The sequence below is a fragment of the Hemiscyllium ocellatum genome, chromosome 7, assembly GCF_020745735.1.
Source record: "Hemiscyllium ocellatum isolate sHemOce1 chromosome 7, sHemOce1.pat.X.cur, whole genome shotgun sequence".
In the NCBI taxonomy this organism is placed as follows: domain Eukaryota; kingdom Metazoa; phylum Chordata; class Chondrichthyes; order Orectolobiformes; family Hemiscylliidae; genus Hemiscyllium; species Hemiscyllium ocellatum.
In genome coordinates, this window is record NC_083407.1 from 63,105,144 (window position 1) to 63,128,365 (window position 23,222).

General features: G+C 40.5%; 1 protein-coding gene across 4 annotated transcripts in view; it reads right to left on the bottom strand.

The window, feature by feature from the left end:
* Nucleotides 1-23,222, bottom strand: part of ubr3 (ubiquitin protein ligase E3 component n-recognin 3) — a 362,664-nt gene that overhangs the window by 32,190 nt on the left and 307,252 nt on the right. For all 4 annotated transcript variants that reach the window (XM_060827270.1, XM_060827272.1, XM_060827271.1 and 1 more), the window contains 3 exons: nt 22,067-22,172; nt 18,162-18,262; nt 8,578-8,699 (listed from right to left, as the gene is read on the bottom strand). In XM_060827270.1, coding sequence (XP_060683253.1) covers nt 8,578-8,699; nt 18,162-18,262; nt 22,067-22,172 — 329 coding nt within the window. The remainder of the gene's footprint in view (nt 1-8,577; nt 8,700-18,161; nt 18,263-22,066; nt 22,173-23,222) is intronic.

The following is a 23,222-nucleotide window of genomic DNA, read 5'->3' on the forward strand; positions in this document are numbered from 1 at the left end:
TTTCTAGAACAAAACTCAGACTACACTTACTTTTTTCAAGATTCTGAGAAAATCTAACCAAAACGAGTTTACTGACCAAAGAGCACATGAAAAGTGCTTACAAACCGTGAAAACTAGCGCAGATAAAAATACCAAAGCTTAGAATGTTGTTGAAGACAAGGTAATATTACTGTCAGCTGTACCTTAGGGACCAGTAAAAGCAGAGTTCACTGGACTTTATCTAATTGAAAAGAATCGAAGTGGTATGAATTAACTAGTGAGTATTTCAGATAGGATGAAAAATGAAATCAGCAGACGTGTGTCACGTTAATTTGTTAAAGTGATACCATGACAGTATGGATAGCCAAAACAAAAGGATATTTACAACAGTGAAACAAATATGAAATAAAATCAAAAACTTAGAATTCGGAGGGTGAACTTGAAATTGAAAATTCAAAAATTGATCTTCCAGTTATTACATTAGATGATATAGAAGTGCTTAAAATGTTAGATAGAATATTTATTTATCTAATTATCTGCACTAGTTTTCACTGTTGATCACTTTTAATTTTTTTTGCTGTATTAAATTATATCCCAGGAAACTCCTGAAGTTTGGGCAACAGAAGTGGCAAAGTGGTGAAGTGCTGCTGCTTCATAGGGTCAGGAGACAGTGAGATCTACAGATGCTGGAGATCAGAGTTGAGAACGTGTTGCTGGAAAAACACGGCAGGTCAGGCAGCATCCGAGGAGCAGGAAAATCAATGTTTCAAGCCGGAGTCCTTCATCAGGAGTGAGGCCGGGAGCTTTGGGGGTGGAAAGATAAAAGGGAGGGGGTGGGGCTGGGGAGAAGGTAGCTGAGAGTGCAATAGGTGGATGGAGGTGGGGGTAAAGGTGATAGATCGGAGAGGAGGGTGGAGCACATAGGTGGGAAGGAAGATAGACAGGTGGGACAAGTCATGAGGATGGTGCTGAGCTGGAAGGTTGGAACTGGAGTAAGGTGGAGGGAGGGGAAATGAGGAAACTGGTGAAGTCCACATTGATGCCCTGGGATTGAAGGGTCCTGAGGTGGAAGGTAAGGCGTTCTTCCTCCAGGCGTGGGAGTGGTGATGGAGGCGGCCCAGGACCTGCATGTCCTTGGCAGAGTGTGAGGGGGAGTGGAAATATTCGACCACGGAGTGGTGGGGTTGATTGGTGCGGGTCCCCGGAAATGTTCCCTAAAGTGTTCTGCAAGAAGGTGTCCAGTATCCTCAATGTAGAGGAGACTGCATCGTGAGCAACAGATACAATAAATGACCTGTGTGGAGGTAATGTGAAACTTTGATGGATGTGGAAGGCTCCTTTGGGGCCTTGGATGGAAGTGAAGGAGGTGGTGTGGGCGCAGGTTTTGCAATTCCTGCGGTGGCAGGGGAATGTGCTGGGGTGGGGGTGGTGGTGATGTTAGGGGGTGTGGACCTGACCAGATAGTCATAGATGGAATGGTCTTTGCGGAAAGTGGATAGGGGTGGGGAGGGAAATATATCCCTGGTGGTGGGGTCTGTTTGGAGATGGCAGAAATGTCGATGGATGATGTGATTTATGCGGAGGTTGGTGGGGTGGAAGGTGAGGACTGGGGGTGTGTGGGCGCGGTTGTGCCCTGGTTGCGGCTGGAGGGGGTGGGGTTCAAGGGCGGAGGTGCGGGATGTGGATGAAATGCATTGGAGGGGAAATTTCAGTCTTTAAAGGAGGCAACAATCTGGTGTGTTCTGTGGTAGAACTGGTCCTCCTGGGAGCAGATGTGGCAGAGGCGGAGGAAATGGGAACAAGGGATGGCATTTTTGCTGGAGGTAGGGTGGGAGGAGGTGTAATCCAGGTAGCAATGGGAATTGGTGGGTTTGTAAAATATGTCAGTGTTGAGTCAGTCCTCTTGGATGGAGATGGAGAGGTCTAGGGAGGGGAGCAAGGTATCAGAGAATTTAAGGTTGGGTGGAATGTGTTGCTGAAGTTGATGAACTGTTCATCCTCCTCGTGGGAGCACGAGGTGGCGCCGATGCAGTCATCAACGTAGCGGAGGAAGAGGTGGAGAGTGTGCTCGTGTAACTCCACAAGATAGACTGTTCGACATAGTGGACAAAGAGACATGCATAGCTGGGCCCGTGTGGGTGCTGACAGGCATAGCTGCCTGACTTGCTGTGCTTTTCCAGCAACACCTTCTCAACTCATAGGGTCAGGAATCTGGCTTCAATTCTGGCCTTGGCTGAATATCCTTGTGGAATTTGCACATTCTCCCTGTGTTTACATGCATGGGTTTCCACCAAGTGGTCTAGGTTCCCCTCTCAGTCTAAAGATATGGTTTGGCCATGGTAAATGTGGGTTGCAGTTGAAGGTGCGGGAGTGAGTAGGGGTAGGATGCTCTTCAGGGGGTTGGTGTAGACTCTATGACAAAAGCTATTGCAGACTATTATTGTAAATAGATCTGGAAAAATGCCTTTGGCTACAGACATAGGGATAGATAAATCATAAACCAACATTGTTACAGGCTCAAACCCAAATAAAATAGCTCAAATGAGAGAAGAGATCAAGGTCATGATGAAAATTGACAATATTGAACTGAATCACAGTTGCTGGGGCTCGCCTGCTGTGATGGTCCTGAATCCAGATGGATTACAATATTAGAATACTGACAATCACAAAGGCAAGACTGTACCAAAGGCGGATAAATGTCTGATTGCACAATTGGAGAATTGCATTGAAGAGTAGTGGTAAGGCTTCGGTGGATACACAAATTGACACTTGAAGGATTTTAACATGCTCCATTGACTGATACAGCCAAAGAAATGTCAAAGTTTGTAACAGCGGATGGACTTTATCAATGCAAATAAATTGAAAATGCTTCAGCAATTTACAAACAAGATCAACAAAATATGATGTAACTATGTTGGCGCCAGAAACAGTCAGTATTGGTGCAACGTTATTAAAGGAGGACAAAATGATCCAAAGGTCAGCCAGCTATTTTTCTAGAAAATACAATTAATTTCACAAAGACAGTAGAAAAAGAAATACTGAGCCTGATGTTGCTCTACAACATATTAAAATCTATCTACACAACAATTCTGTAGACACTTACTTGTATGAATGATAATTCTTCATTTTCCTTGACAAATTACACAAAATATGAAACTGTTTCTTTGGCGTTTAATACTACAACTATCTAATTCGAAAATCATTCAAGGGCAGCAAGAAACAATATTAGAGCATATCCTTGTCAAAACAAATATAAAAAAAGCTGAATGGCATGAGCAAAGTTTGATTGTGTAAAAAATGATTGTTAGGAAAATCCTCGTGTTTATTGTAAACATATTATTAAAGTCAACAAAAAAATAGGATTGAGGAAATCTTAACAGAAAATAACAAAGCTCTTTAAAGACATCTTCTGCTTTTCTTCTGTGGGAAGTGTGATTATGGTTTATATTATCATCAGGTGGGAACTTGAGTTCTAGAGAGAAATGGGATTCAGTTCTGCGAAGGTACTTAGTCATTCTTCTGAAGGTTAGAAACTTTTTTTTAAGGCAGCAAGTCAAAATAGAATTTTCAAGAGATCATGATTTAAGTTAAATGACTAGATAAACTATCTAGTGAGATAATTGCTAAAGTATTTACTAACTTGAACTTTTAATACCTAAAGTGTGTCCAGAGGCCACAAGCAGGTCCAGTTCAGAAGGGAGGATTCATAGCAGCCAGTGTGCTGTTTGGCCACCTTATAGTATTCAATGTAACTGGCAAAGGCCTGAGTTTTCTCACTGGAGTTCAACAAGAAAAGTCAGTCAGCTAGTCTGTTTTTATTGTCTCAGGGAGAGACACAGAAAAAAAATCCTATCCGAAGAATGTACAGAAAGTCACCAAAAAGAAACATTTACAGCTCAGTAGTGAGTAAGAAATGTAAGGGTGAAAATGGAAATGGTACTTTACTGGGGCCGAGTGTCTGTCGCAGATATTGCTGGTGAAAAAAAAGTACTGAATCTCTCCTTTTTCTGTTGGTTAGGCTCTTACCAAACTGTTCCACATACAGCTTCTTTTTGTCCATATTGTGTGTCCTAAACTCAGAATATTTTAGGAAAGGCATATTGGCTTTTGTTGTGAATATGTTCAGTGACTTAGTAACAAAGTAATAAACTGCAAAAATAAAAAACTTCTCGTCTATCACCTTCCAAACCCATGAACATTTCCATCGAGAAGGACAAGGGCAGCATATACATGGGAATACCACCATCTTCAAGCCACTCATCATCCTGACTTGGAAATATATCGCCATTGCTTCACTGTCGCTAGGTCAAAATCCTGGCACACCCTCCCTAATTGCATTGTGGGACAACTGACAACAGGTGGACTGCAGCGGTTTGAGAAAGCAACTGACCATCACCTTCTCAAGGGCCACTAGTGATGGGCAATAAATGTTGGCCAGCCAGCGATGTCCACATTCCACGAAAATATAGGGTCATAGAGATGTACAGCTTGGAACAGACCCTTCAGTCCAGCCTGTCCAGGCTGAGCAGATATCCCAACCCAATCTAGTCCCACCTGCCAGCACCCGGCCCATATCCCTCCAAACCCTTCCTATTCATATAGCCATGTAAATGTCTTTTAAATGTTGCAATTGTACCAGCCTCCACCACTTCTTCTTCTTTCCAAATACATGTACATCCTGTCAATCAGGATTCCCTCCAACAACTTGTCCACCACTGGCGTCAGGCTCACCGGTCTATAGTTCCCTGGCTTCTCCTTACCACCCTTCTTAAACAGTGGCACCACGTTAGTCAATCTCCAGTCTTCCGGCACCTCACCTGTGACTATCAATGATACAAATATCTCAGCAAGAGGCCCAGCAATCACTTCCCTAGCTTCCCACAGAGTTCGAGGGTACACCTGATCAGGTCCTGGGGATTTATCCACCTTCATGCGTTTCAAGACATCCAGCACTTTCTCTTCTGTAATATTGCAAGGTGTCACCATCTATTTCTCTACAGTCTATATCTTCCATATCCTTTTCCATAGTAAATACTGATGCAAAATACTCGTTTAGTATCTCCCCCATTTTCTGCGGCTCCACACAAAGGCCGCCTTGCTGATCTTTGAGGGGCCCTATTCTCTCCCTAGTTACCCTTTTGTCCTTAATGTATTTGTAAAAACTCTTTGGATTCTACTTAATTCTATTTGCCAAAGCTATTTCATGTCCCCTTTTTGCCCTCCTGATTTCCCTCTTAAGTATACTCCTACTGCCTTTATACTCTAAAGATTCATTCGATCTATCCTGTCCATACCTTACATATGCTTCCTTCTTTTTCTTAACCAAACCCTCAATTTCTTTAGTCATCCAGCATTCCCTAAACCTACCAGCCTTTCCTTTCACCCGAACAGGAGTATAACTTCTCTGGATTCTTGTTATCTCATTTCTGAAGGCTTCCCATTTTCTAGCCGTCCCTTTACTTGCGAACATCTGCCCCCAATTAGCTTTCGAAAGTTCTTGCCTAAAGGTCAAAATTGGCCTTTCTCCAATTTAGAACTTCAACTTTTAGATCTGGTCTATTCTTTTCCATCACTATTTTAAAGCTAATAGAATTATGGTCGCTGGCCCCAAAGTGATCGCCCACTGACACCTCAGTCACCTGCCCTGTCTTATATCCCAAAAGTATGTCAAGTTTTGCATCTTCTCCAGTAGGTACATTCACATACTGAATCAGAAAATTTTCTTGTACACACTTAACAAATTCCTCTCCGTCTAAACCCTTAACACTATGGTAGTCCCAGTCTATGTTTGGGAAGTTAAAATCCCCTACCATAACCACCCTATTATTCTTCTAGATAGCTGAGATCTCCTTACAAGTTTGTTTCTCAATTTCCCTCTGACTATTAGGGGGTCTATACTACAATCTCAATAAGGTTATCATCCCTTTCTTATTTCTCAGTTCCACCTAAATAACTTCCCTGGATGTATTTCCAGGAATATCCTCCCTCAGCACAGCTGTAATGCTACCCTTTATTAAAAAAATGCCACTCCCCCTCCTCTCTTGCCTCCCTTTCTATCCTTCCTGTAGCATTTGTCTCCTGGAACATTAAGTTGCCAGTCCTGCCCATCCCTGAGCCATGTTTCTGTAATTGCTATGATATCCCAGTCCCATGTTCCTAACTGAGTTCATCTGCCTTCCCTGTTAAGCCCCTTCCATCGAAATAAATGGAGTTTAATTTATAGTCCTACCTTGAACCTGCCTGCCCGACTCACTTCTGTTCTCAACTGTACCAGTCTCAGATTGGCCTCTTTCCTCACAATCTTCCTGGGTCCCGTCAAGAAAGCACAGCAACGCCTCTATTCCTCAGAAGGCTAAGAAAAGTTGGCATGCCCATAAAGACTCTTACAAATTTTTATAGACGCACCATAGAAAGCATCCTATCACGGCGCATAACTGCATGGTATGGCATCTACTCTTCCCAAGACAGAAAGAAACTATAGACAGTTGTGAATGTAGCTGAGTCCATCATGCAAACCTGCCTCCCATCCACAGATTTCATCTATACTTCCTGCTGCACTGGAAAATCGACCAATATCTTCCCACTCCAGTTTTTTTCCCTTACAACCTCTTCCATCAGGCAGACAGATTCAAGAACTCTGTGGGAAGCTACAGAAGTGATTGCTGGGCCTCTTGTTGAGATGTTTGTATCATCAATAGTCACAGATGACACGCCGGAGGACTGGAGGTTGGCAAAGGTGGTACCACTGTTTAAGAAGGATGGTAAAGGCAAGCCAGGGAACTATAGGTCGGTGAGTCTGACCTCAGTGGTGGGCAAGTTGTTGGAGGGAATCCTGAGGGACAGGATGTACATGTATTTGGAAAGGCAAGGACTGATTAGGGATAGTTAACATGGCTTTGTGTGTGGGAAATCATGTCTCACAATCTTGATTGAGTTTTCTGAAGAAGTAACAAAGAAGATTGATGAGGGCAGAGTGGTAGATGTGATCTATATGGACGTCAGTAAGGCATTCGACAAGGTTCCCCAAGGGAGACCGATTAGCAAGGTTAGATCTCATGGAATACAGGGAGAACTAGCCATTTGGATACAGAACTGGCTCAAAGGTAGAAGACAGGGTGGTAGTGGAGGGTTATTTTTCAGACTGGAGCCTATGACCAGTGGAGTGCCACAAGGATCAGTGCTGGCTCCTCTACTTTTTGTCATTTACATAAATGATTTGGATGCGAGCATAAGAGGTACAGTTAGTAATTTTCAGATAACACCAAAATTGGAGGTGTAGTGGACAGCGAAGAGGGTTACCTCAGATTACAACAGGATCAGTACCAGATGGGCCAATGTGCTGAGAAGTGGCAGATGGAGTTTAATTCAGATAAGTGCGAGGTGCTGCATTTTGGGAAAGCAAATCTTAGCAGGATTTATCCACTTAATGGTAAGGTCCTAGGGAGTGTTGCTGAACAAAGAGACCTTGGAGTGCAGATTCATAGCTCCTTGAAAGTGGAGTTGCAGGTAGACATGGTAAAGAAGGCATTTGGTATGCTTTCTTTAATTGGTCAGAGTATTGAGTACAGGAGTTGAGAGGTCATATTGCGGCTGTACAGGACATTGGTTAGGCCACTGTTGGAAAGATGTTGTGAACTTGAAAGAGTTCAGAAAAGATTTACAAGGATGTTGCCAGGGTTGGAAGATTTCATCTTTAGGGAGAGGCTGAACAGGCTGGGTCTGTTTTCCCTGGAGTGTCGGAGGCTTATAGAGGTTTACAAAATTATGAGGGGCATGGATAGGATAAATAGGCAAAGTCTTTTCCCTGGGGTCAGGGAGTCCAGAACTAGAGGGCAGAGATTTAGGGTGAGAGGGAAAAGATATAAAAGAGACCTAAAGGGCAAGATTTTCATGCAGAGGGTGTTACATGTATGGTATGAGGTGCCAGAGGATGTCGTGGAGGCTGGTACAATTGCAACATTTAAGAGGCATTTGGATGGATATATGAATAGGAAGGGTTTGGAGGGATATGGTCTGGGTGCTGGCAGGTGGGACTAGATCGGACTGGGATATCTGGTCGGCATGGACAGGTGGACCGAAGGGTCTGTTTCCAAACTGTACATCTCTATGGCTCTATAACAGTTTCTTCCCTGCTGTTATCAGGCTTTTGAATGGACCCCATTAATGTCAATGTTGATCTCTCCCTGCACCTTCTTGGCAGCTGTAACATTATATCCTGCGCTCTGTTCTGTTGTTACCCTGATGCAGTTGTATCATACGATCTGCCTATTAGTCATGTAAGACAACACTTTTCATTGTATCTTGGTATATGTGGCAGGAATAAATCAAACCAACTAAGGGTCAATGATGAGAAATAACTTTTAAAAAATGTGCGTTTTGTGGTAGGCTATACACTGTAAAGTTGTTACACGTTAACGCAAGTCATAATGTCTTTGAAACTGAAGGAAGTGAGATACATTTGTAAAAGTAATTCACTTCTTCAAAGGAAAACTACTTTAAGAAAGGAGTGGCATGTAATTACAAATCAGAGCAACACATCAAACTCCATGGCAAAAGTCCACCTTTTCACATAATTGAATCCTAAATGAGTACGCTGACCTTGAGCTTTCCGGAATTCTTCCAAGCTGCTCTTTCCTCTTCGCTGAATCGAAATGAAAGTGTTGCGACAGCTTGTGTGTATAATAAATTGTACAACACTTTCACAATGCAGGTAAAATGTTCTGTTAAACAAAAAACATGGTTACAAGAAAACTTCTCGACACCTGCTTTTGATGTAGAATAACAGTTTAGATTGCAGACAAAAGAAATAGAAAATACACGTCATATATTTTCCCAAGGGCATGAACTGGAAGCACACACAGACTTTATCTGAAGCACACATTACAACAATGAATAAAAGTTGAATGTACTGCAATGGTTTCTATGAAACACAAAACAGTACTTAGGGAGAAATATTGTGGCATTCATGGTTTTGAAACAAGCCTCGAGGCAAAGGTTCAAATAGTCGGACACTGGACAACTGAAAGCGACTTATTTAATGGACATTTGAGACAACTAATTAAGCATTTGGTTCAATCTTGCCTAATGAATCTTGTAGGTGGACCAGCCTTCTGTGTCACGATCAGTTCCATCTCTTCTGCTGCATTTTCTCTCCTAACCACAGAGTAGAACTGGAACAAGGAATGTTTCATATTTCCCATAGAGAGAGAGAGAGACAGGCAGAGCTGGACAATCTGAGAAGCAGGCTCTGAATTTCATCTTTGCTGCACTTTTCAATATCATAAGCCATATCTCCAATGTGTACTCTCAATTCCTAAACTGCCATCAAATAATGGTGGGACTGTAATTTTGCATTTGATAAAGAAGACAGGGCAGATAGTTCTCAGAGTAATAGGAGTATAACTCTGTTCGAATGCGACAGACTCGTTCTGCATTCAGCAAACGACAGCCCTTCCAGTTCATGAAAGAGGACATTTTTGTACACTAACATTTGGGAAATGACAGAAACTTTTCCCAGCTAGAATTTAACACTAGTCATCATAGTGAATGTGGTGGTGAGTGTTATTCAATCAGGTGAAGAGCAGCGGTTGGGGGATCAAGCTACTTTTCCACCTTTGTCCAAATTAATTCCATGAAGGAAAGGCCTGTGGATGGCCTTCACACCCTGCTGCCAAATAAGGCATGTAAATGTGAGTTATTGCAACTTAAGGCTTCAACCTGCTCTCACTGGCATTTACTCAGCAGGCTTGCCATGTGTGTAGTGAAGATGTGTTTACATGCTGCCAGTGAGGTGTCTCTCTTGTTCAAAGGCCCAGTTGAGGGACCAGCATCTGAATGGGGCAGGGACCACGCAACCTTTGCCTTTGATGTTCATTCCCAATATCCACCTGCAATTGTTCACTTGAGATTTGGGATCTGGTAAATGGATGCCGGATGCCATACTGATAGCAGACACCACTTTACTGATGGACCTGGGCCAGCAGGTTTTCAAGAGACTGGATTGCACTCCCAAGGTCCTTCATTACAGAAAAGGTCCACTGCTCTCCAATCAGGTGTCAAGCAATATTTAATAAGACAGGCATCCACTATAAGAGGCAAGGCAATGCTCTTGCTGGCTCTTTAGGAGGTGGGCAAGATCCCCATTGTCTCAATTACATACTACTCTGTATGTTGCTTAGACTGACACAAAAGTTTGATGTGGCTGATAGCCTTCCCTCTGACTGAACTGGTTCCAGTAAGACTCCAGGAATGTGCAGAATTATTAAAAAGCTTCCCCAGGACTTGCATTATTGTTATGCCTGGCATGACAACTTGTTCATGTACACAGATAGCCCCTAAAACACCAGTGTTTGTTCAACAGGTACAGATATCTGCATTCATAGAATTATTGAGATGTACAGCATGGAAACAGTCCCTTCGGTCCAACTCGTCCATGCCGAACAGATATCCCAACCCAATCTAGTCCCACTGCCAGTACCTAGCCCATATCCCTACAAACCCTTCCTATTCAAATACCCATCCAAATGCCTCTTAAATGTTGCAATTGTACCAGCCTCCACCACATCCTCTGGCAGCTCATTCCATACACGTACCACCCTCTTCATGAAAACGTTGCCCCTTTGGTCTCTTTCGTATATTTCCCCTCTCACCCTAAACCAATGCCCTCTAGTTCTGGACTCCCCAACCCCTTCGAAAAGACTTTGTCTATTTATCCTATCCTTGCCCCTCATAATTTTGAAAACCACTGTAAGGTCACCCTCAGCCTCCGACGCTCCAGGGGAAACAGTCCCAGCCTGTTCAGCTTCTCCCTATAGCTCAAATCCTCCAACCCTGGCAACATCCTTGTAAATCTTTTCTGAACCCTCTCAAGTTTCACAACATCTTTCCGATAGGAAGGTGACCAGAATTGCACACAATATTCCAACAGTGGCCTAACCAATGTCCTGCACAGCCACAATGTGACCTCCCAACTCCTGTACTCAATACTCTGACCAATAAAGGAAAGCATACCAAACACCTTCTTCACCACGTCTACCTGCAACTCCACTTTCAAGGAGCTATGAACCTGCACTCCAAGGTCTCTTTGTTCAGCAACACTCCCGAGGACCTTACCATTAAGTGGATATCTCCTGCTAAGATTTGCTTTCTCAAAATGCAGCACCTCGCATTTATCTGAATTAAACTCCATCTGCCACTTCTCAGCCCACTGACCCACCTGGTCAAGATGCTGGTGTAATCTTAGTAATCATCTTCGTTGTCCACTACACCTCCAATTTTGGTATCACCTGCAAATTTACTAACTATACCTCTTATGTTCGCATCCAAATCATTTACGTAAATGACAAAAAGTAGAGGACCCAGCAATGATCCTTGTGGCACTCCACTGGTCACTGGCCTCCAGTCTGAAAAACAACCCTCCACCATCACCCTCTGTCTTCTAGCTTTGAGCCAGTTCTGTATCCAAATGGCTAGTTCTCCCTGTATTCCATGAGATCTAACCTTGCTAATCAGTCTCCCATTGGGAACCTTGTCAAACGCCTTACTGAAGTCCATATAGATCACATCTACTGCTCTGCCCTCATCAATCTTCTTTGTCACTTCTTCAGAAAACTCAATCAAGTTTATGAGACATGATTTCCCTCGCACAAAGCCATATTGACTATCCCTAATCAGTCCTTGCCTTTCCAAATACATGTACATCCTGTCCCTCAGGATTCCCTCCAACAACTTGCCCACCACTGAGGTCAGGCTCACTGGTCTATAGTTCACTGGTTTGTCTTTACTGCATATAACACTCTGAAAACAAAGTTCCCATTGCGTATTGTAAATAAAAGTACATATGAAAACAAATGCTGTCTCACAAAAGGAAAAGTTCAAGAAATGCCTAAAAGTTAGATTAACAATCATTTGTTTTCAAGAGGTTGCAACAAAAAGGGAGAGAAGGGAAGCAAGGTTTCACAAAATGTCAGAAGCAGTTGATCACTCAACTGTAGATGAAGAAAAGGTGGCAGGTTAAATGCACTAAAAGCCAGATTTAGACAGATGCAGCAGGGAACACATTAATAATAGTATGCAGATGCAAAGCAGAGCAAGGTAATGGTGAGATTTGACAAACTGGTAAGAAAATTAAAGTACAGTTAATACATTTGAAGTTTGTTCTGAAGGAGGGTCACTGGACCTGAAATGTTAACTCTGATTTCTCTCCACAGATGCTGCCAGACCTGCTGAGCTTTTTCAGTAATTCTGTTTTTGTTTGTGAAGTTTGGAACATGTGTAGATCATTAAGGATGGAAGCCACAGGCAAGCAAAACAGGACTTGAAAGCAATGTTCGGGACAAACTGATGAGCAAAACTGGAAAAGGTCTCCAAAGAGAATGATGAAGGGGAGATTTAATAGGCCTACTCAAAATTATGAAGTGTTTGATAAAGTAAAGAAAAACTCTTTCCATGGCAGAAGCCCGATAGACAGAACAGGCAGATTCAAAGTAATTAGCATAATAATCAAAAGGAGAGAATGGAACTTGTTTTTACAAATGTTGCAGGTTATGGTTATCTAGAACATGTTGCCCAAAAACATGGTGGGAGGAGGTTCAAATACAATTTTCAAAAGGGAATCGAACATATGTTTGAAAAGGGTTCTGGGGAAAAGAGAAAGTAAGTGCGACATGTGGATAGAATCAGGAGTTACAATCAGTCAAATTGCCATCGGTTGTGCTCTAAAGCTTTAGAGATTATGGAGGCTGCATTACTATCAAGAATAATTGAGTTTGGAGTCATAGACAATGTTCTCCACTGTAGAAAGGTTAAAGTAAGTGTTGATTTTGTACTGCTTCCACAGCTAAGCCAATGTATTGTTTGATGTATTATTTTGAGTTGAGCACAAAACATGAATAATAATGATGGAGTGAGTGAGTTTCTCAGTATGTTTTCATGACTGTGCAGCATTGAAGGGTCAATAGCAAGACTTGATTTTCCTGCAAGGATTGAATCAATTTCCTATGAGAGCAATATTAGCCACTAATCTGGTGTAGCATTTCTCTGCACTCAAAAGAGATCATTTTAAAGCCAACCGGGCCGGTGTGGGCTGAAGGGCCTGTTTCCACACTGTAAGAATCTAATCTAATCAAAAAAGACATCTCATGAATCATGACAAAAACATTAATAAGTACAGATAAAATTCAGTTCTTCAACTGCCAGCTAGGTAAATGAATGAGTCGTCATCAGGTTTGCAAAATAAAACTTTAATTAGAATATTTTTTCACCAAATTTAAGCATGGCTGGTGTAGAGATGCAATTTGCCTGCTACATAAAACATAGAAAACAGGAGCCAGAGCAGATGTTCAGCCCAGTGAGTCCACTCTGCGCTTCACCATAATCATGGCTGATCCTATACCTCAACATCATACTCCCATGGCTCCTTATATCCCCTCTCAATACCTTAGGCTCTAGAAATCTCTTTTAAAAATATATTTAGTTATTTCACCTCCACAGCCTTCTGTAGTAAAGAGTTCAATGGGTTTATTGCCTTCTGAGAGAAGAAATTTCTCCTCATCTCAGTCCAAAATAGGCTACTGCATATTCTAAGACCCTTGTTCTGGGCCCTTAGCCAGGAAAACGTAACACCTGTCTCCAGACTGTCCCTCATGTCAGAGCTGAGCAACCGTGGAAACATGAATGCAAGCATATACATATACTTTGTTCTGGTAATGCTTTAGATCATAGAATCATAGAATCCATTAGGCCCAAGTCCATATCGACCCACTAAAGAATATCCCTCCCAGACCCATTCCCCTATCGCTGTTACTCTCCATTTATCTGACTAATGAACCAGCCTACACATCCATGAACACTATTGGCAATTTTAGCTTGGACAATTCACCTAACCTCCACATCTTTGTACTGAGAGAGAAAAATGGAGCACCTGGAGGAAACCCAGGCAGACACATGGAGAATTTGCAAACTCCACGCAGACATAAAATCATAGTGAACAGGAGCCAGAGCAAATGAGGCTGGAATTGAACCTCGGTACCTGGCGCTGTGAAGCAGCAGTGCTAACCACTGTGCTGGAAAATATAATAATGGTCGGGTCCTAAAAAATATTTTCCTAAAGGAGGGCACAACAGCTGACACTAGCATCTCAGTTATACTAAGCTGAAGACAGCATTTAGTTCTTCTAAATTCTAGTGAGTGTAGACCCAGATTCCTCAAATGACAAACCAGTCATCCATTTCTTTTAGAGAAATTCCCAACAAAAAATTATTGTCAATCTAGTAATTTTAGATAGGCCATTAGTTTGGCTAGTATGCGAAATGGCTAGAGAAAATGTGAGGAAAGACAGTGGATCAGAAGAATGCTTTTCAAAGGTTAAGTTCAAGACCCATTACTGATCAGATGAATCAATTTTACTTAGCTTCATGCATGATCCAAGAAAATTCAATGCCAGCAATAAACAACAGAAGTGGAAATGTCACTCTTATATAAATCAGGCATGTCACTCGCTTTAACAAGCAGCGAAATTCATTATGAAAATATAAATTGAATAGCAGAATAAGCATTTAACTAAGAGTTCACATGATTACCATAAATTAAAAATGGTTTCCAAGTAATGTTTCATGGGGAAATGCTGTAATACACTTCCCAGAAGATGGTGAGACCAACTTAATTATTGAAATGCTGAAACATGTTATCAAGTGCAATAATGCTGAAGTTATCAAAACACTATGCTCCTCCACCTTCAAACCAGACAAAATGCCCAGGAATGCCAACCTTCTAAATCAGGTAATGGAAAGGACAACGCATTCCTAACACAACGGAAAATTACAAACGTGAACTTTAACATAGGCATTATATCCCTCTGATAGCTAGTTATATTTAATATTGTTTCTATCAGCCAAATATTATCTAGCTCAATATGTCGTGTTCAATGGAGCAACCTTACTGCATTCCAAAATCTGTAGCACACTCCATTATTTTGGAGACACAGTATGGGTATGTGCCAGTGTGACACATCACCATGGCAACAAGGTCACAGATTTTGAAGTGAGATAGCCTGTTTATACTTCATTGCCTCCAAACGTATTTTCTGAAACTTGCTCCAGAGATGGTGTCCATACATCCTGCGATATTCTTCGAATTATATAAGAAAGATAAAAAGTATACACTAATTTTTTTTATGTTGCTTTTAGCATAGCATAACTGAGATGCTGCAGCTCTTGTATTCCTCCTTAAAAAAATATTTTTTAGGACCCGACCAATATTATTTTTTTCCTGATATAAAACATTACCATAACAAGGTATCTGTATATGCCTGCATTCATGTTTCCAGAGTTACCCTACTTGTTTTATCTCCACGTAGAGATCACTATTTGTTGCTAGATCTGTTGGTATATATTTTATTCAAGTGCCATCGAATCTTGTATTCTGCACAACTGGATGCTGTACTAATACCCCAAATGAACAAATATTTTGCAAAGATTTATACCAATAATTATAAAAGAAAAAAAATCGTATCACATAAAACTCATACGTAAGTGGGGGAAAGATTAACTAAATATTTGGAAAATTCATTGCACAAATCTTTTCATTATTTCACTTTTTAAAAAATGAGTTTATTACTTTAATAGGACATATTTTTTAATTCTACTGTGTTTTATTTTTGCTTACAATATTTTAACTTCAATTAGTATCTGTTCACAGCTAATTAAAACCATATTTTTTTTAACAAGTGAGGGATTAAGCATACAGCCCTTTTCACTTCCAATCAAATTCATTTTGGACTGACTGGATGAATATGTCCACTTTTTCTCAGCTGACCGTGTCCTGAACAAAATCAACTCCGATAGTGGACATTATCTAATGGCATAAAGTACTAATAATGTAGTGCAGAACTGAAAATCTCATCCTGAAAAGTCAGAACACTAGTTGTTTTCCAGAATTAGTGTTATATCAGAATAATTTGGACTGTTCTTTGAAATTAGGGCAATATACAATGTGAGAAGAGAAAGTTTTTATCTGTCTCTGAATTGTGAACACCAAATAAAGTTCCATTTCTATTTGGTATCCCAAACTTTGATCAGTTCTGAAGTTCATACAAAAAAATTAAAGTCTCAAAACAGCTAAGAAGTGTAACAATACTCAGCAAAAGACAGAAGCTTTGCAGTAACAGGGACTTGCCGAACATGCATAAATATAAATGTAAAATGCCTATGAGAAACAATGTCCCTGCAATGCAAAGCATATATTAGCATATAAATATACACATCTTTTAGCTGAGATGTAGAACTAAAGTCCAACTGGTTTCTTAGGTGAACATAAAAGATCCCATGGCATTATTTCAAAAAAGCGCAAGGGCTCATTCCCAATGTCCAGGCTAATAAGTATCCCTCAATTAATTTCATAAAACTGATTATTATACTGCTGTTTGTGGGCTTTTGTTGTACACAAATTGGTAATCACATTTCCTACATTAGAAGAGCAGCTACACTTCCAAATCTGCTTCACTGCCTATTAAATGCTTCAAGGTATCATGAGGTCTTGGAAGATCTTTAAAAATGTAAATTCTTCTCTTATCACTTTCCACTAAAAAATGTTTGATGTAGCTTAACAGTACCAACATTCACTCTCCTATACGATAACGTTTTAATCTGAATGAAGAGTTTAAGTATAAAGCTAATCAACATAACTAACTAGATATTTACAATGTACAAATATAGTGTCATGATATCAAAAGATTTTCATGATTTAATTTTCAAAATTTTATTTTCAATGAAGTTCACCTGTTTCATTTAGGTCTCCCTTCCAAGATTACATATCCTAAAAGTCGTCCTCCAATTATTTAAACTTTTTAATCTTGCATGCCAGACCTTTGGATCTGTAGCTGGACTTTGTTTCCTTTTTTGAATTGAGCCAAAGGTCAAGTAAAACTGTGAGTTTTACTTCACTGACTTTTCTCCAGCAAACATACTTCAAACTAAGTGAGTATCACCTGATTCTGATGACAGTACATCTACAGTTATCTACAATTATTATAGGTTACACAAAAAGTGCAGTTAGGCATACAGCATGTCTGCAGACAATTGTTGCCAAGGCTTTTTTTGCTTACTCATTTGATTATTTTCCCATTTTTCACCTCTCCAGCTACTCACCCCCCCCATCAACATTCATGTTTTAGTGCCAACAAATGTTCTGACCTCCATCAAGGAGTCCTTTCTCAAATAAAACACTCAATTTGCAGCTGTGCTGCTTTGTGATGAGATGAGATCAGATCAATTTTCTTTCACTGAATGAACACTGAAACAGCATTCACTTTGGCTTAATCAATGCAGGCTTGAAAAAAACCTAACAATTCTCATCCATCTGCGAGCAAGACAACGTGACTCCCATAGTCCCAATAAGTGGAAAAAGAATGGTCGAGTTCTCTTCTGCCAAATGCTGATCTTTATTTCCAAATATGCCAAATATTTGATGATTTCATTCACATGATACAATTTTATTCAATACATACCCACATGCAAATTCAACATATGTAACAGATTTCTTTCAAATTAGCAACTAATTTTTATCCATGGGAGTTTCCAATTTTAGTTTACTGTTCAACATAAACTGAATAGATTCTTTTGGATTTGATAACTATAACCAAAGACCTTTGTGAGTTGGTATTCATCACACATTCTTCTCAGCCTCAGGCTGTGTGTTGACATTACATGTCGCATCTAGTAAGCACTACTGTAATTATCATTTTTTGTGTACAGTCTCTTATTATACATGATTGCTGCAATTGTGACTGCTAAAATTCAATGTAAATTGCTATCTTTATCCCTCAGGCACTGAGCTAAGATTGAAGGATCACTCAGATCACAGTACTGTTAACAGCTGAAGGTCATTGAAAGGACATTATTTCACAAAATAAAAAAAACAGCTTTCTATGCCTCGTGTCCTCTTTGTATTAGCAAGCTGATAACAAGGTAAAGGAACAGACGATACTGATAAGTATGCCAAGCTCCTACTAAAAACCTTTTCAGTGCAGAGTTGTGCATGTAGATAAAGTATCATTAATTTGCTACATGAAAGCATGCTCTAATTGATTGTTACACTGAAGATTTGATGACAGTCTATCTGGCCTTACAAAAATGTCCACTGAAAGGCTCTATGCAAAACCTCAAAGATATAAAAATTAAACCTACCCTTGTGTAATTCTTGTGGCATAGTTAAAACAAGGATGAGCAAGAGAGATGAAACATCCCGGTACAATAATGGTACCTCTGGTTTCTCATCATCACATATTCTGAAAGCAGAAATTAAAGAGTTACACAAAAGACAGTTGATTGAAAAGTTGTTTTATGCAAACTGATACATTTTGTGTTTCCATTGTGAATCTCAACACTCATTGCTTAGTTATTGTATTTTTCAGAATTCATTCAGATTTCATCTGTTTCAAATTAATTCCATTATGCAGTTCACCTGAGATTGAAAGAAATCATTTCCCACATGAAAGGCAAACTCAAGAAAACAAAGTAGCCCACAAACGTGATAACTTCACAATAATTTCTGATTTAGATACGATTACTAAATAAAGCCCTTTACCATACTTCAATATAACATTTGCAAATGTTGAACGATACTTGCTCTCCTGCTGAGTTATCAATGGAATTTAAAAACCCTTCATTAGTTATCAAAATCTACACACGAATGTTAAGACAGTATCAGATTTCAGTTACTGATGAGCTCCCAAATTAGTAAAATTAACAAATGGCTTAATTGATTGAGCAGTTGGCACCACAAACCAGCTTAAGCATCTCAGATCTTACCACTTTGGTAGTGGCAAAATGGTTATGAATTTTTTTTTTGACCAGGTTCAGAAAAATTGAGGTCGAAAAATGCTCAGCATAAAGTTGAGGATCATACCCTGACAACAACCTGTCATCAACTTATTTGATATAAACCAGCTAAAAGTTTCATTAGGAGAGAAAGATGTAGGGGAAAAGGTGGCAGAACAGAGGGGGAAAATGAGATTGAAAAGAAAGAGATTAGGAATTGCAGGGGGGTAGGATGCAAAGGGTCCATGTGGTGAAACGGTTGCAAGAGATATAGGGATAGGCAAGGGGTTACCATAGGCGTGGCATGGGATCACAAGAAGAAAAAGGAACAGAGAAGCATAAATCTGGAGTTATAGAGAGAAAATCATGCACCTTTAATAAAATTCAAAATTTCATGACTTTTCCATGACCAATTTTAAACTATATTATGAATATTTTTCCCCCACAAAAAAAAAATTCAAACTCTGATATTTGTAGTTTTTCATAAATATTAAGTTACATTTTGTGTCAGTTATTCAATAACCTTAATTTCACACAAATCCATACCGTTTTATAGAATTCTTTTTGTTCTACAAAACGTACTTATGGTGTCAAAAGTCTATTTACTTGTAAAAGAAAAATAAAAAGCAACAAAGGTCTGCCATAGAAACATATCAAATTCTGTTCTACTTTACTTTCATAAACATACAAGCAATCTTGCTCTACTATATCGGGAGAGGCATTGTATGTGTTTTGCACAATCAGCATGTTTGTGTTCTTTCACCTTCTGCTTCTCAATATTCTGCAAGGCTTAACTTCTCTTCAAATGAAGTCACGTGTTTGATTTGGTGTGTCAGGTCAAGTATTTGGCATTCTAAAAATTCTGCTTTCTAAATCTGCATCAGGTTTCAGTGCTTGATATCTACCTCAATTTGAGACACCTCTTTTTTTCCAGCTTTGCACTTCTATCATCTAGCCTCTCCATTTTTCTCTTCTGCTATAGCATTCTTTTTTCTTGGCTGCATCTCCTTCCAGATATCTTTTATAGTGCTGTCTGAGACTAACAGCTAATGGCAAAAGGGAATTTAAAGAAAACAAGAAAAGGAGATAAAAGACAGTGCGAAAGAGAGAGAGAAGGGGGACAAGGGAGAGAAGGCAGATGAGAGACAGATTCTGGATTAGTGGTGCTGGCAGAGCACAGCAGTTCAGGCAGCATCCAAGGAGCAACGAAATCGACGTTTCAGGCAAATGCTCAAAACGTTGATTCGCTGCTCCTTGGATGCTGCTCTAGCACCACTAATCCAGAATCTGGTTTCCAGCATCTGCAGTCATTGTTTTTACCTAGGTGAGAGACAGAGACAGACAGAAGGGAGATGAGGGGCGTGGGGAGCAACAGTGAGACAAAAGACAGAGAAAAGGAGGGAGATGAGTTTCCTCAACACTAACTGCCCTTCCACCTATCTTTATGCCACCTGCAAACTTAGTAACCATACCCACACAGTTTCTCATCCAGATCATTAGTGAATAGGTATGGTCCAAACACTGACCCCTGTGATCTCCACTAGTCATTGGCTGCCATCCTGAGAAAGACCCTTTTATCCCCATCTGCCAGTCAGTTAATCCTCTTTCCATGCCAGTATTTTGCTTCTAACACCATGAACTCACCTCCTATTTAGTAGCCTCCAATGTGACATCCTCTCAAAGGCCTACCAATTTGCTTGTGAGGCAAAGGAAGTAGTTGAAGAGTGTGGTGCTACAAAAGCACGGCCAATCAGGCAGCATCCTTCGTCAGGAATTCTGAAGAAGGGCTTATGCCCGAAACGTTGATTCTCCTGCTCCTCAGATGCCGCCCTGACCGGCTGTGTTTTCCCAGCATCACACTCTCAAGTGTAATCTTCAGCATCTGCACTGCTCACCTTCTCCCAGATAAAGGAAGTATTTAATCCTTCACTTGGTTTGGTTTTATCTTGTTCATAGTTCTTTACCAATTTCAAACAATACATTTACTGGGGAGAGAAGGGAGACTCTTTTGATTAGGGAAATAATAGATATAGATAGAATAGAGTGGGGTAGAGATAAGAGAGGCGAGTGTGTGGAATTAGGGAAGTGTTAATAAAGGCAAGAGATTGGAGAGGTGAGGGGGAGAAAGTTCTAGAGATAAGAGATGGGAAAAAGTAGCCATACGTATACATCAGAGATGGATAAATGTCTAAATATATTCTGAGTTACCATGGTTAATGGCATGGGAGATTGACTGGTCATTTATTAGATTTAGGAAGAGAACATGGAAAATATCATGAGGGTTTGCCACCGTAGAAACGCCTTCCCTTGGTGTTGAGAAAATTACTATGTGTGCAAACAAGAAAATCTAAGACAGTGGATCTGAGTCCTTTTCGGTGAGCTCACTCTGATTTTAAACCACATCATGGTTGTCACCACCCATGCGCTGGATATGGGTGCCGTGACCCCCTTCTGGATGTTCGAGGAGTGGGAGAAGGTGAGTGTCACGGGTCAGGGGTGCAGGGAATGGTTACTTCCTCCGGCAGACAATAGGAGTGGCGTGGTGGCTCAGTGGTAAGTACTGTTTCCTCATGGCACCAAGGACCCGGGTTCGATTCCAGCCTCTGGCATCTGTCTGTGTGGAGTTTGCACATTCTCCCCATGTCTATGCGGGTTTCCTCCGGGTGCTCTGGTTTCCTTCCACAGTCCAAAGATGTACAGGCTAAGGTGGATTGGCCAAGCAAAATCGCCCATCATGTTCAGGGATGTGTACGTTAGGGTGGATTGGCCATGCTAAATTACCCATAGTGCCAAGGGATGCGTAGGTTAGGGTGGATTAGCCATGCTAAATTGCCCTATCATGTTCAGGGATGTGCAGGTCAGAGTGGGGGATTGGCCATGCTAACTTACCCATAGGGTTCAGGAATGTGTAGGTTAGGGCGGATTGGCCATGCTAAACTAACCATAGTGTCCAGGGATGTGCAGCTTAGGGTGGATTAGCCATGCTAAATCGTCCCATAGTGTCCAGGGATGTGTAGGTTAGGTGCATTAATCATGGGAAAATTTAGGGTAGGGGACTGGATCTGGGTGGGTTACTCTTCAGAGGGTCAGTGTGGACTTGTTGGGCTGACGGGTCTGTTTCCACACTGTAGGGATTCCACGATTCTCTAGTCAGAATACTCTTCCAACTATGATGCCATTGAACAAAACTGTGCAGAGAAACATCCTGAGGAATTAATCTGTTTATTTTGTTGTAACTGCAAAAAGAAGAAAATTGTAAATTTAGGACTTACCCATAATCTGTAACCTGTGTCAGCTGTGTAAGTCGTGTCCAGGGATTATAAGCAGAATCAATTCTAAAAAGGCGCATGTGCATGGCTAACACATGCAACAACTGATCTAAAATACAAAAAAGAATTATTAGTGCTATAATACAATATTCTATGATCCAAAATTCTTCATATTCTCAAAGAAGGATTTTTTTTATTATGCAAAAGTTTTATTTATGTACAAAGTCCTTTCAATTAGCAGATAAACATCAATTTGTGGGGATTTTCTGTATTTACTGTTTCATTACTATTGGTTGCAATAATAGTTGGTTTTCCAATTGTATTTAATGAGTATAAATCTCATCATTAAACAAGGTTATGCAAATTAATCTGAGTCATATAAGTCTACAGCACTGAAAAAGGCTATTCGGACCATTGAGGCTGTGCCAGTTGAAATAACCTCTTAATTCTTCCAATTCCATTTTCCAGCACTACTTGGCCCAGGGAAAATGGAAAATGTCATCAGGGTTTTCTACTGTAGAAACTTCTTCCCTCAGTATTAGAAAATTACTGCGTATGCAGTCATGAAAATCTAAAACTGGTTAAAATTAATGCTATACCAACTATGATGCTGTGAGACAAACTGTGTAGAGAAACAAGTGCACATCACAAGTGTACATCTAAATATTTCTTAAATGTTTCTGCCTATGCTACCCTTACAGGAAGTGAGTTTCAGATTCTCATCAACTTCTGGGTGAAAAATATTTTCCTTATTTCTCCCCTAAACGTACTATTCTTTACCTTAAATCTATGCACCCGATCATTGATCCCTCCACCAAGGAGGGAAGTTTGTTCCTGTCTCCGCCCCTCATAATTTTATACATCTCAATCATGTACCCCTTCAGTTTCCTCTGCTCCTTGGACAACCTGTCTATTCAATCTGTCTTCATAACTGAAACTCTCCAGCCCAGCCTAGTGAATCTCCTCTACACCCTCTCCAGTGCAATCATACTTGTTATAATGTGGAGTCCAGAACTGTACACAATAGTTGTGGCCTAACAAACGTTTTATACAGTTTCAGCATAACCCTTCTACTCTTAAGTCCGATGTCTCATCTAAGAAAGGCAAGTATCCCATGTGCCTTCTTAACCATTTGATCTACCTGCTCACGACCTGAAGA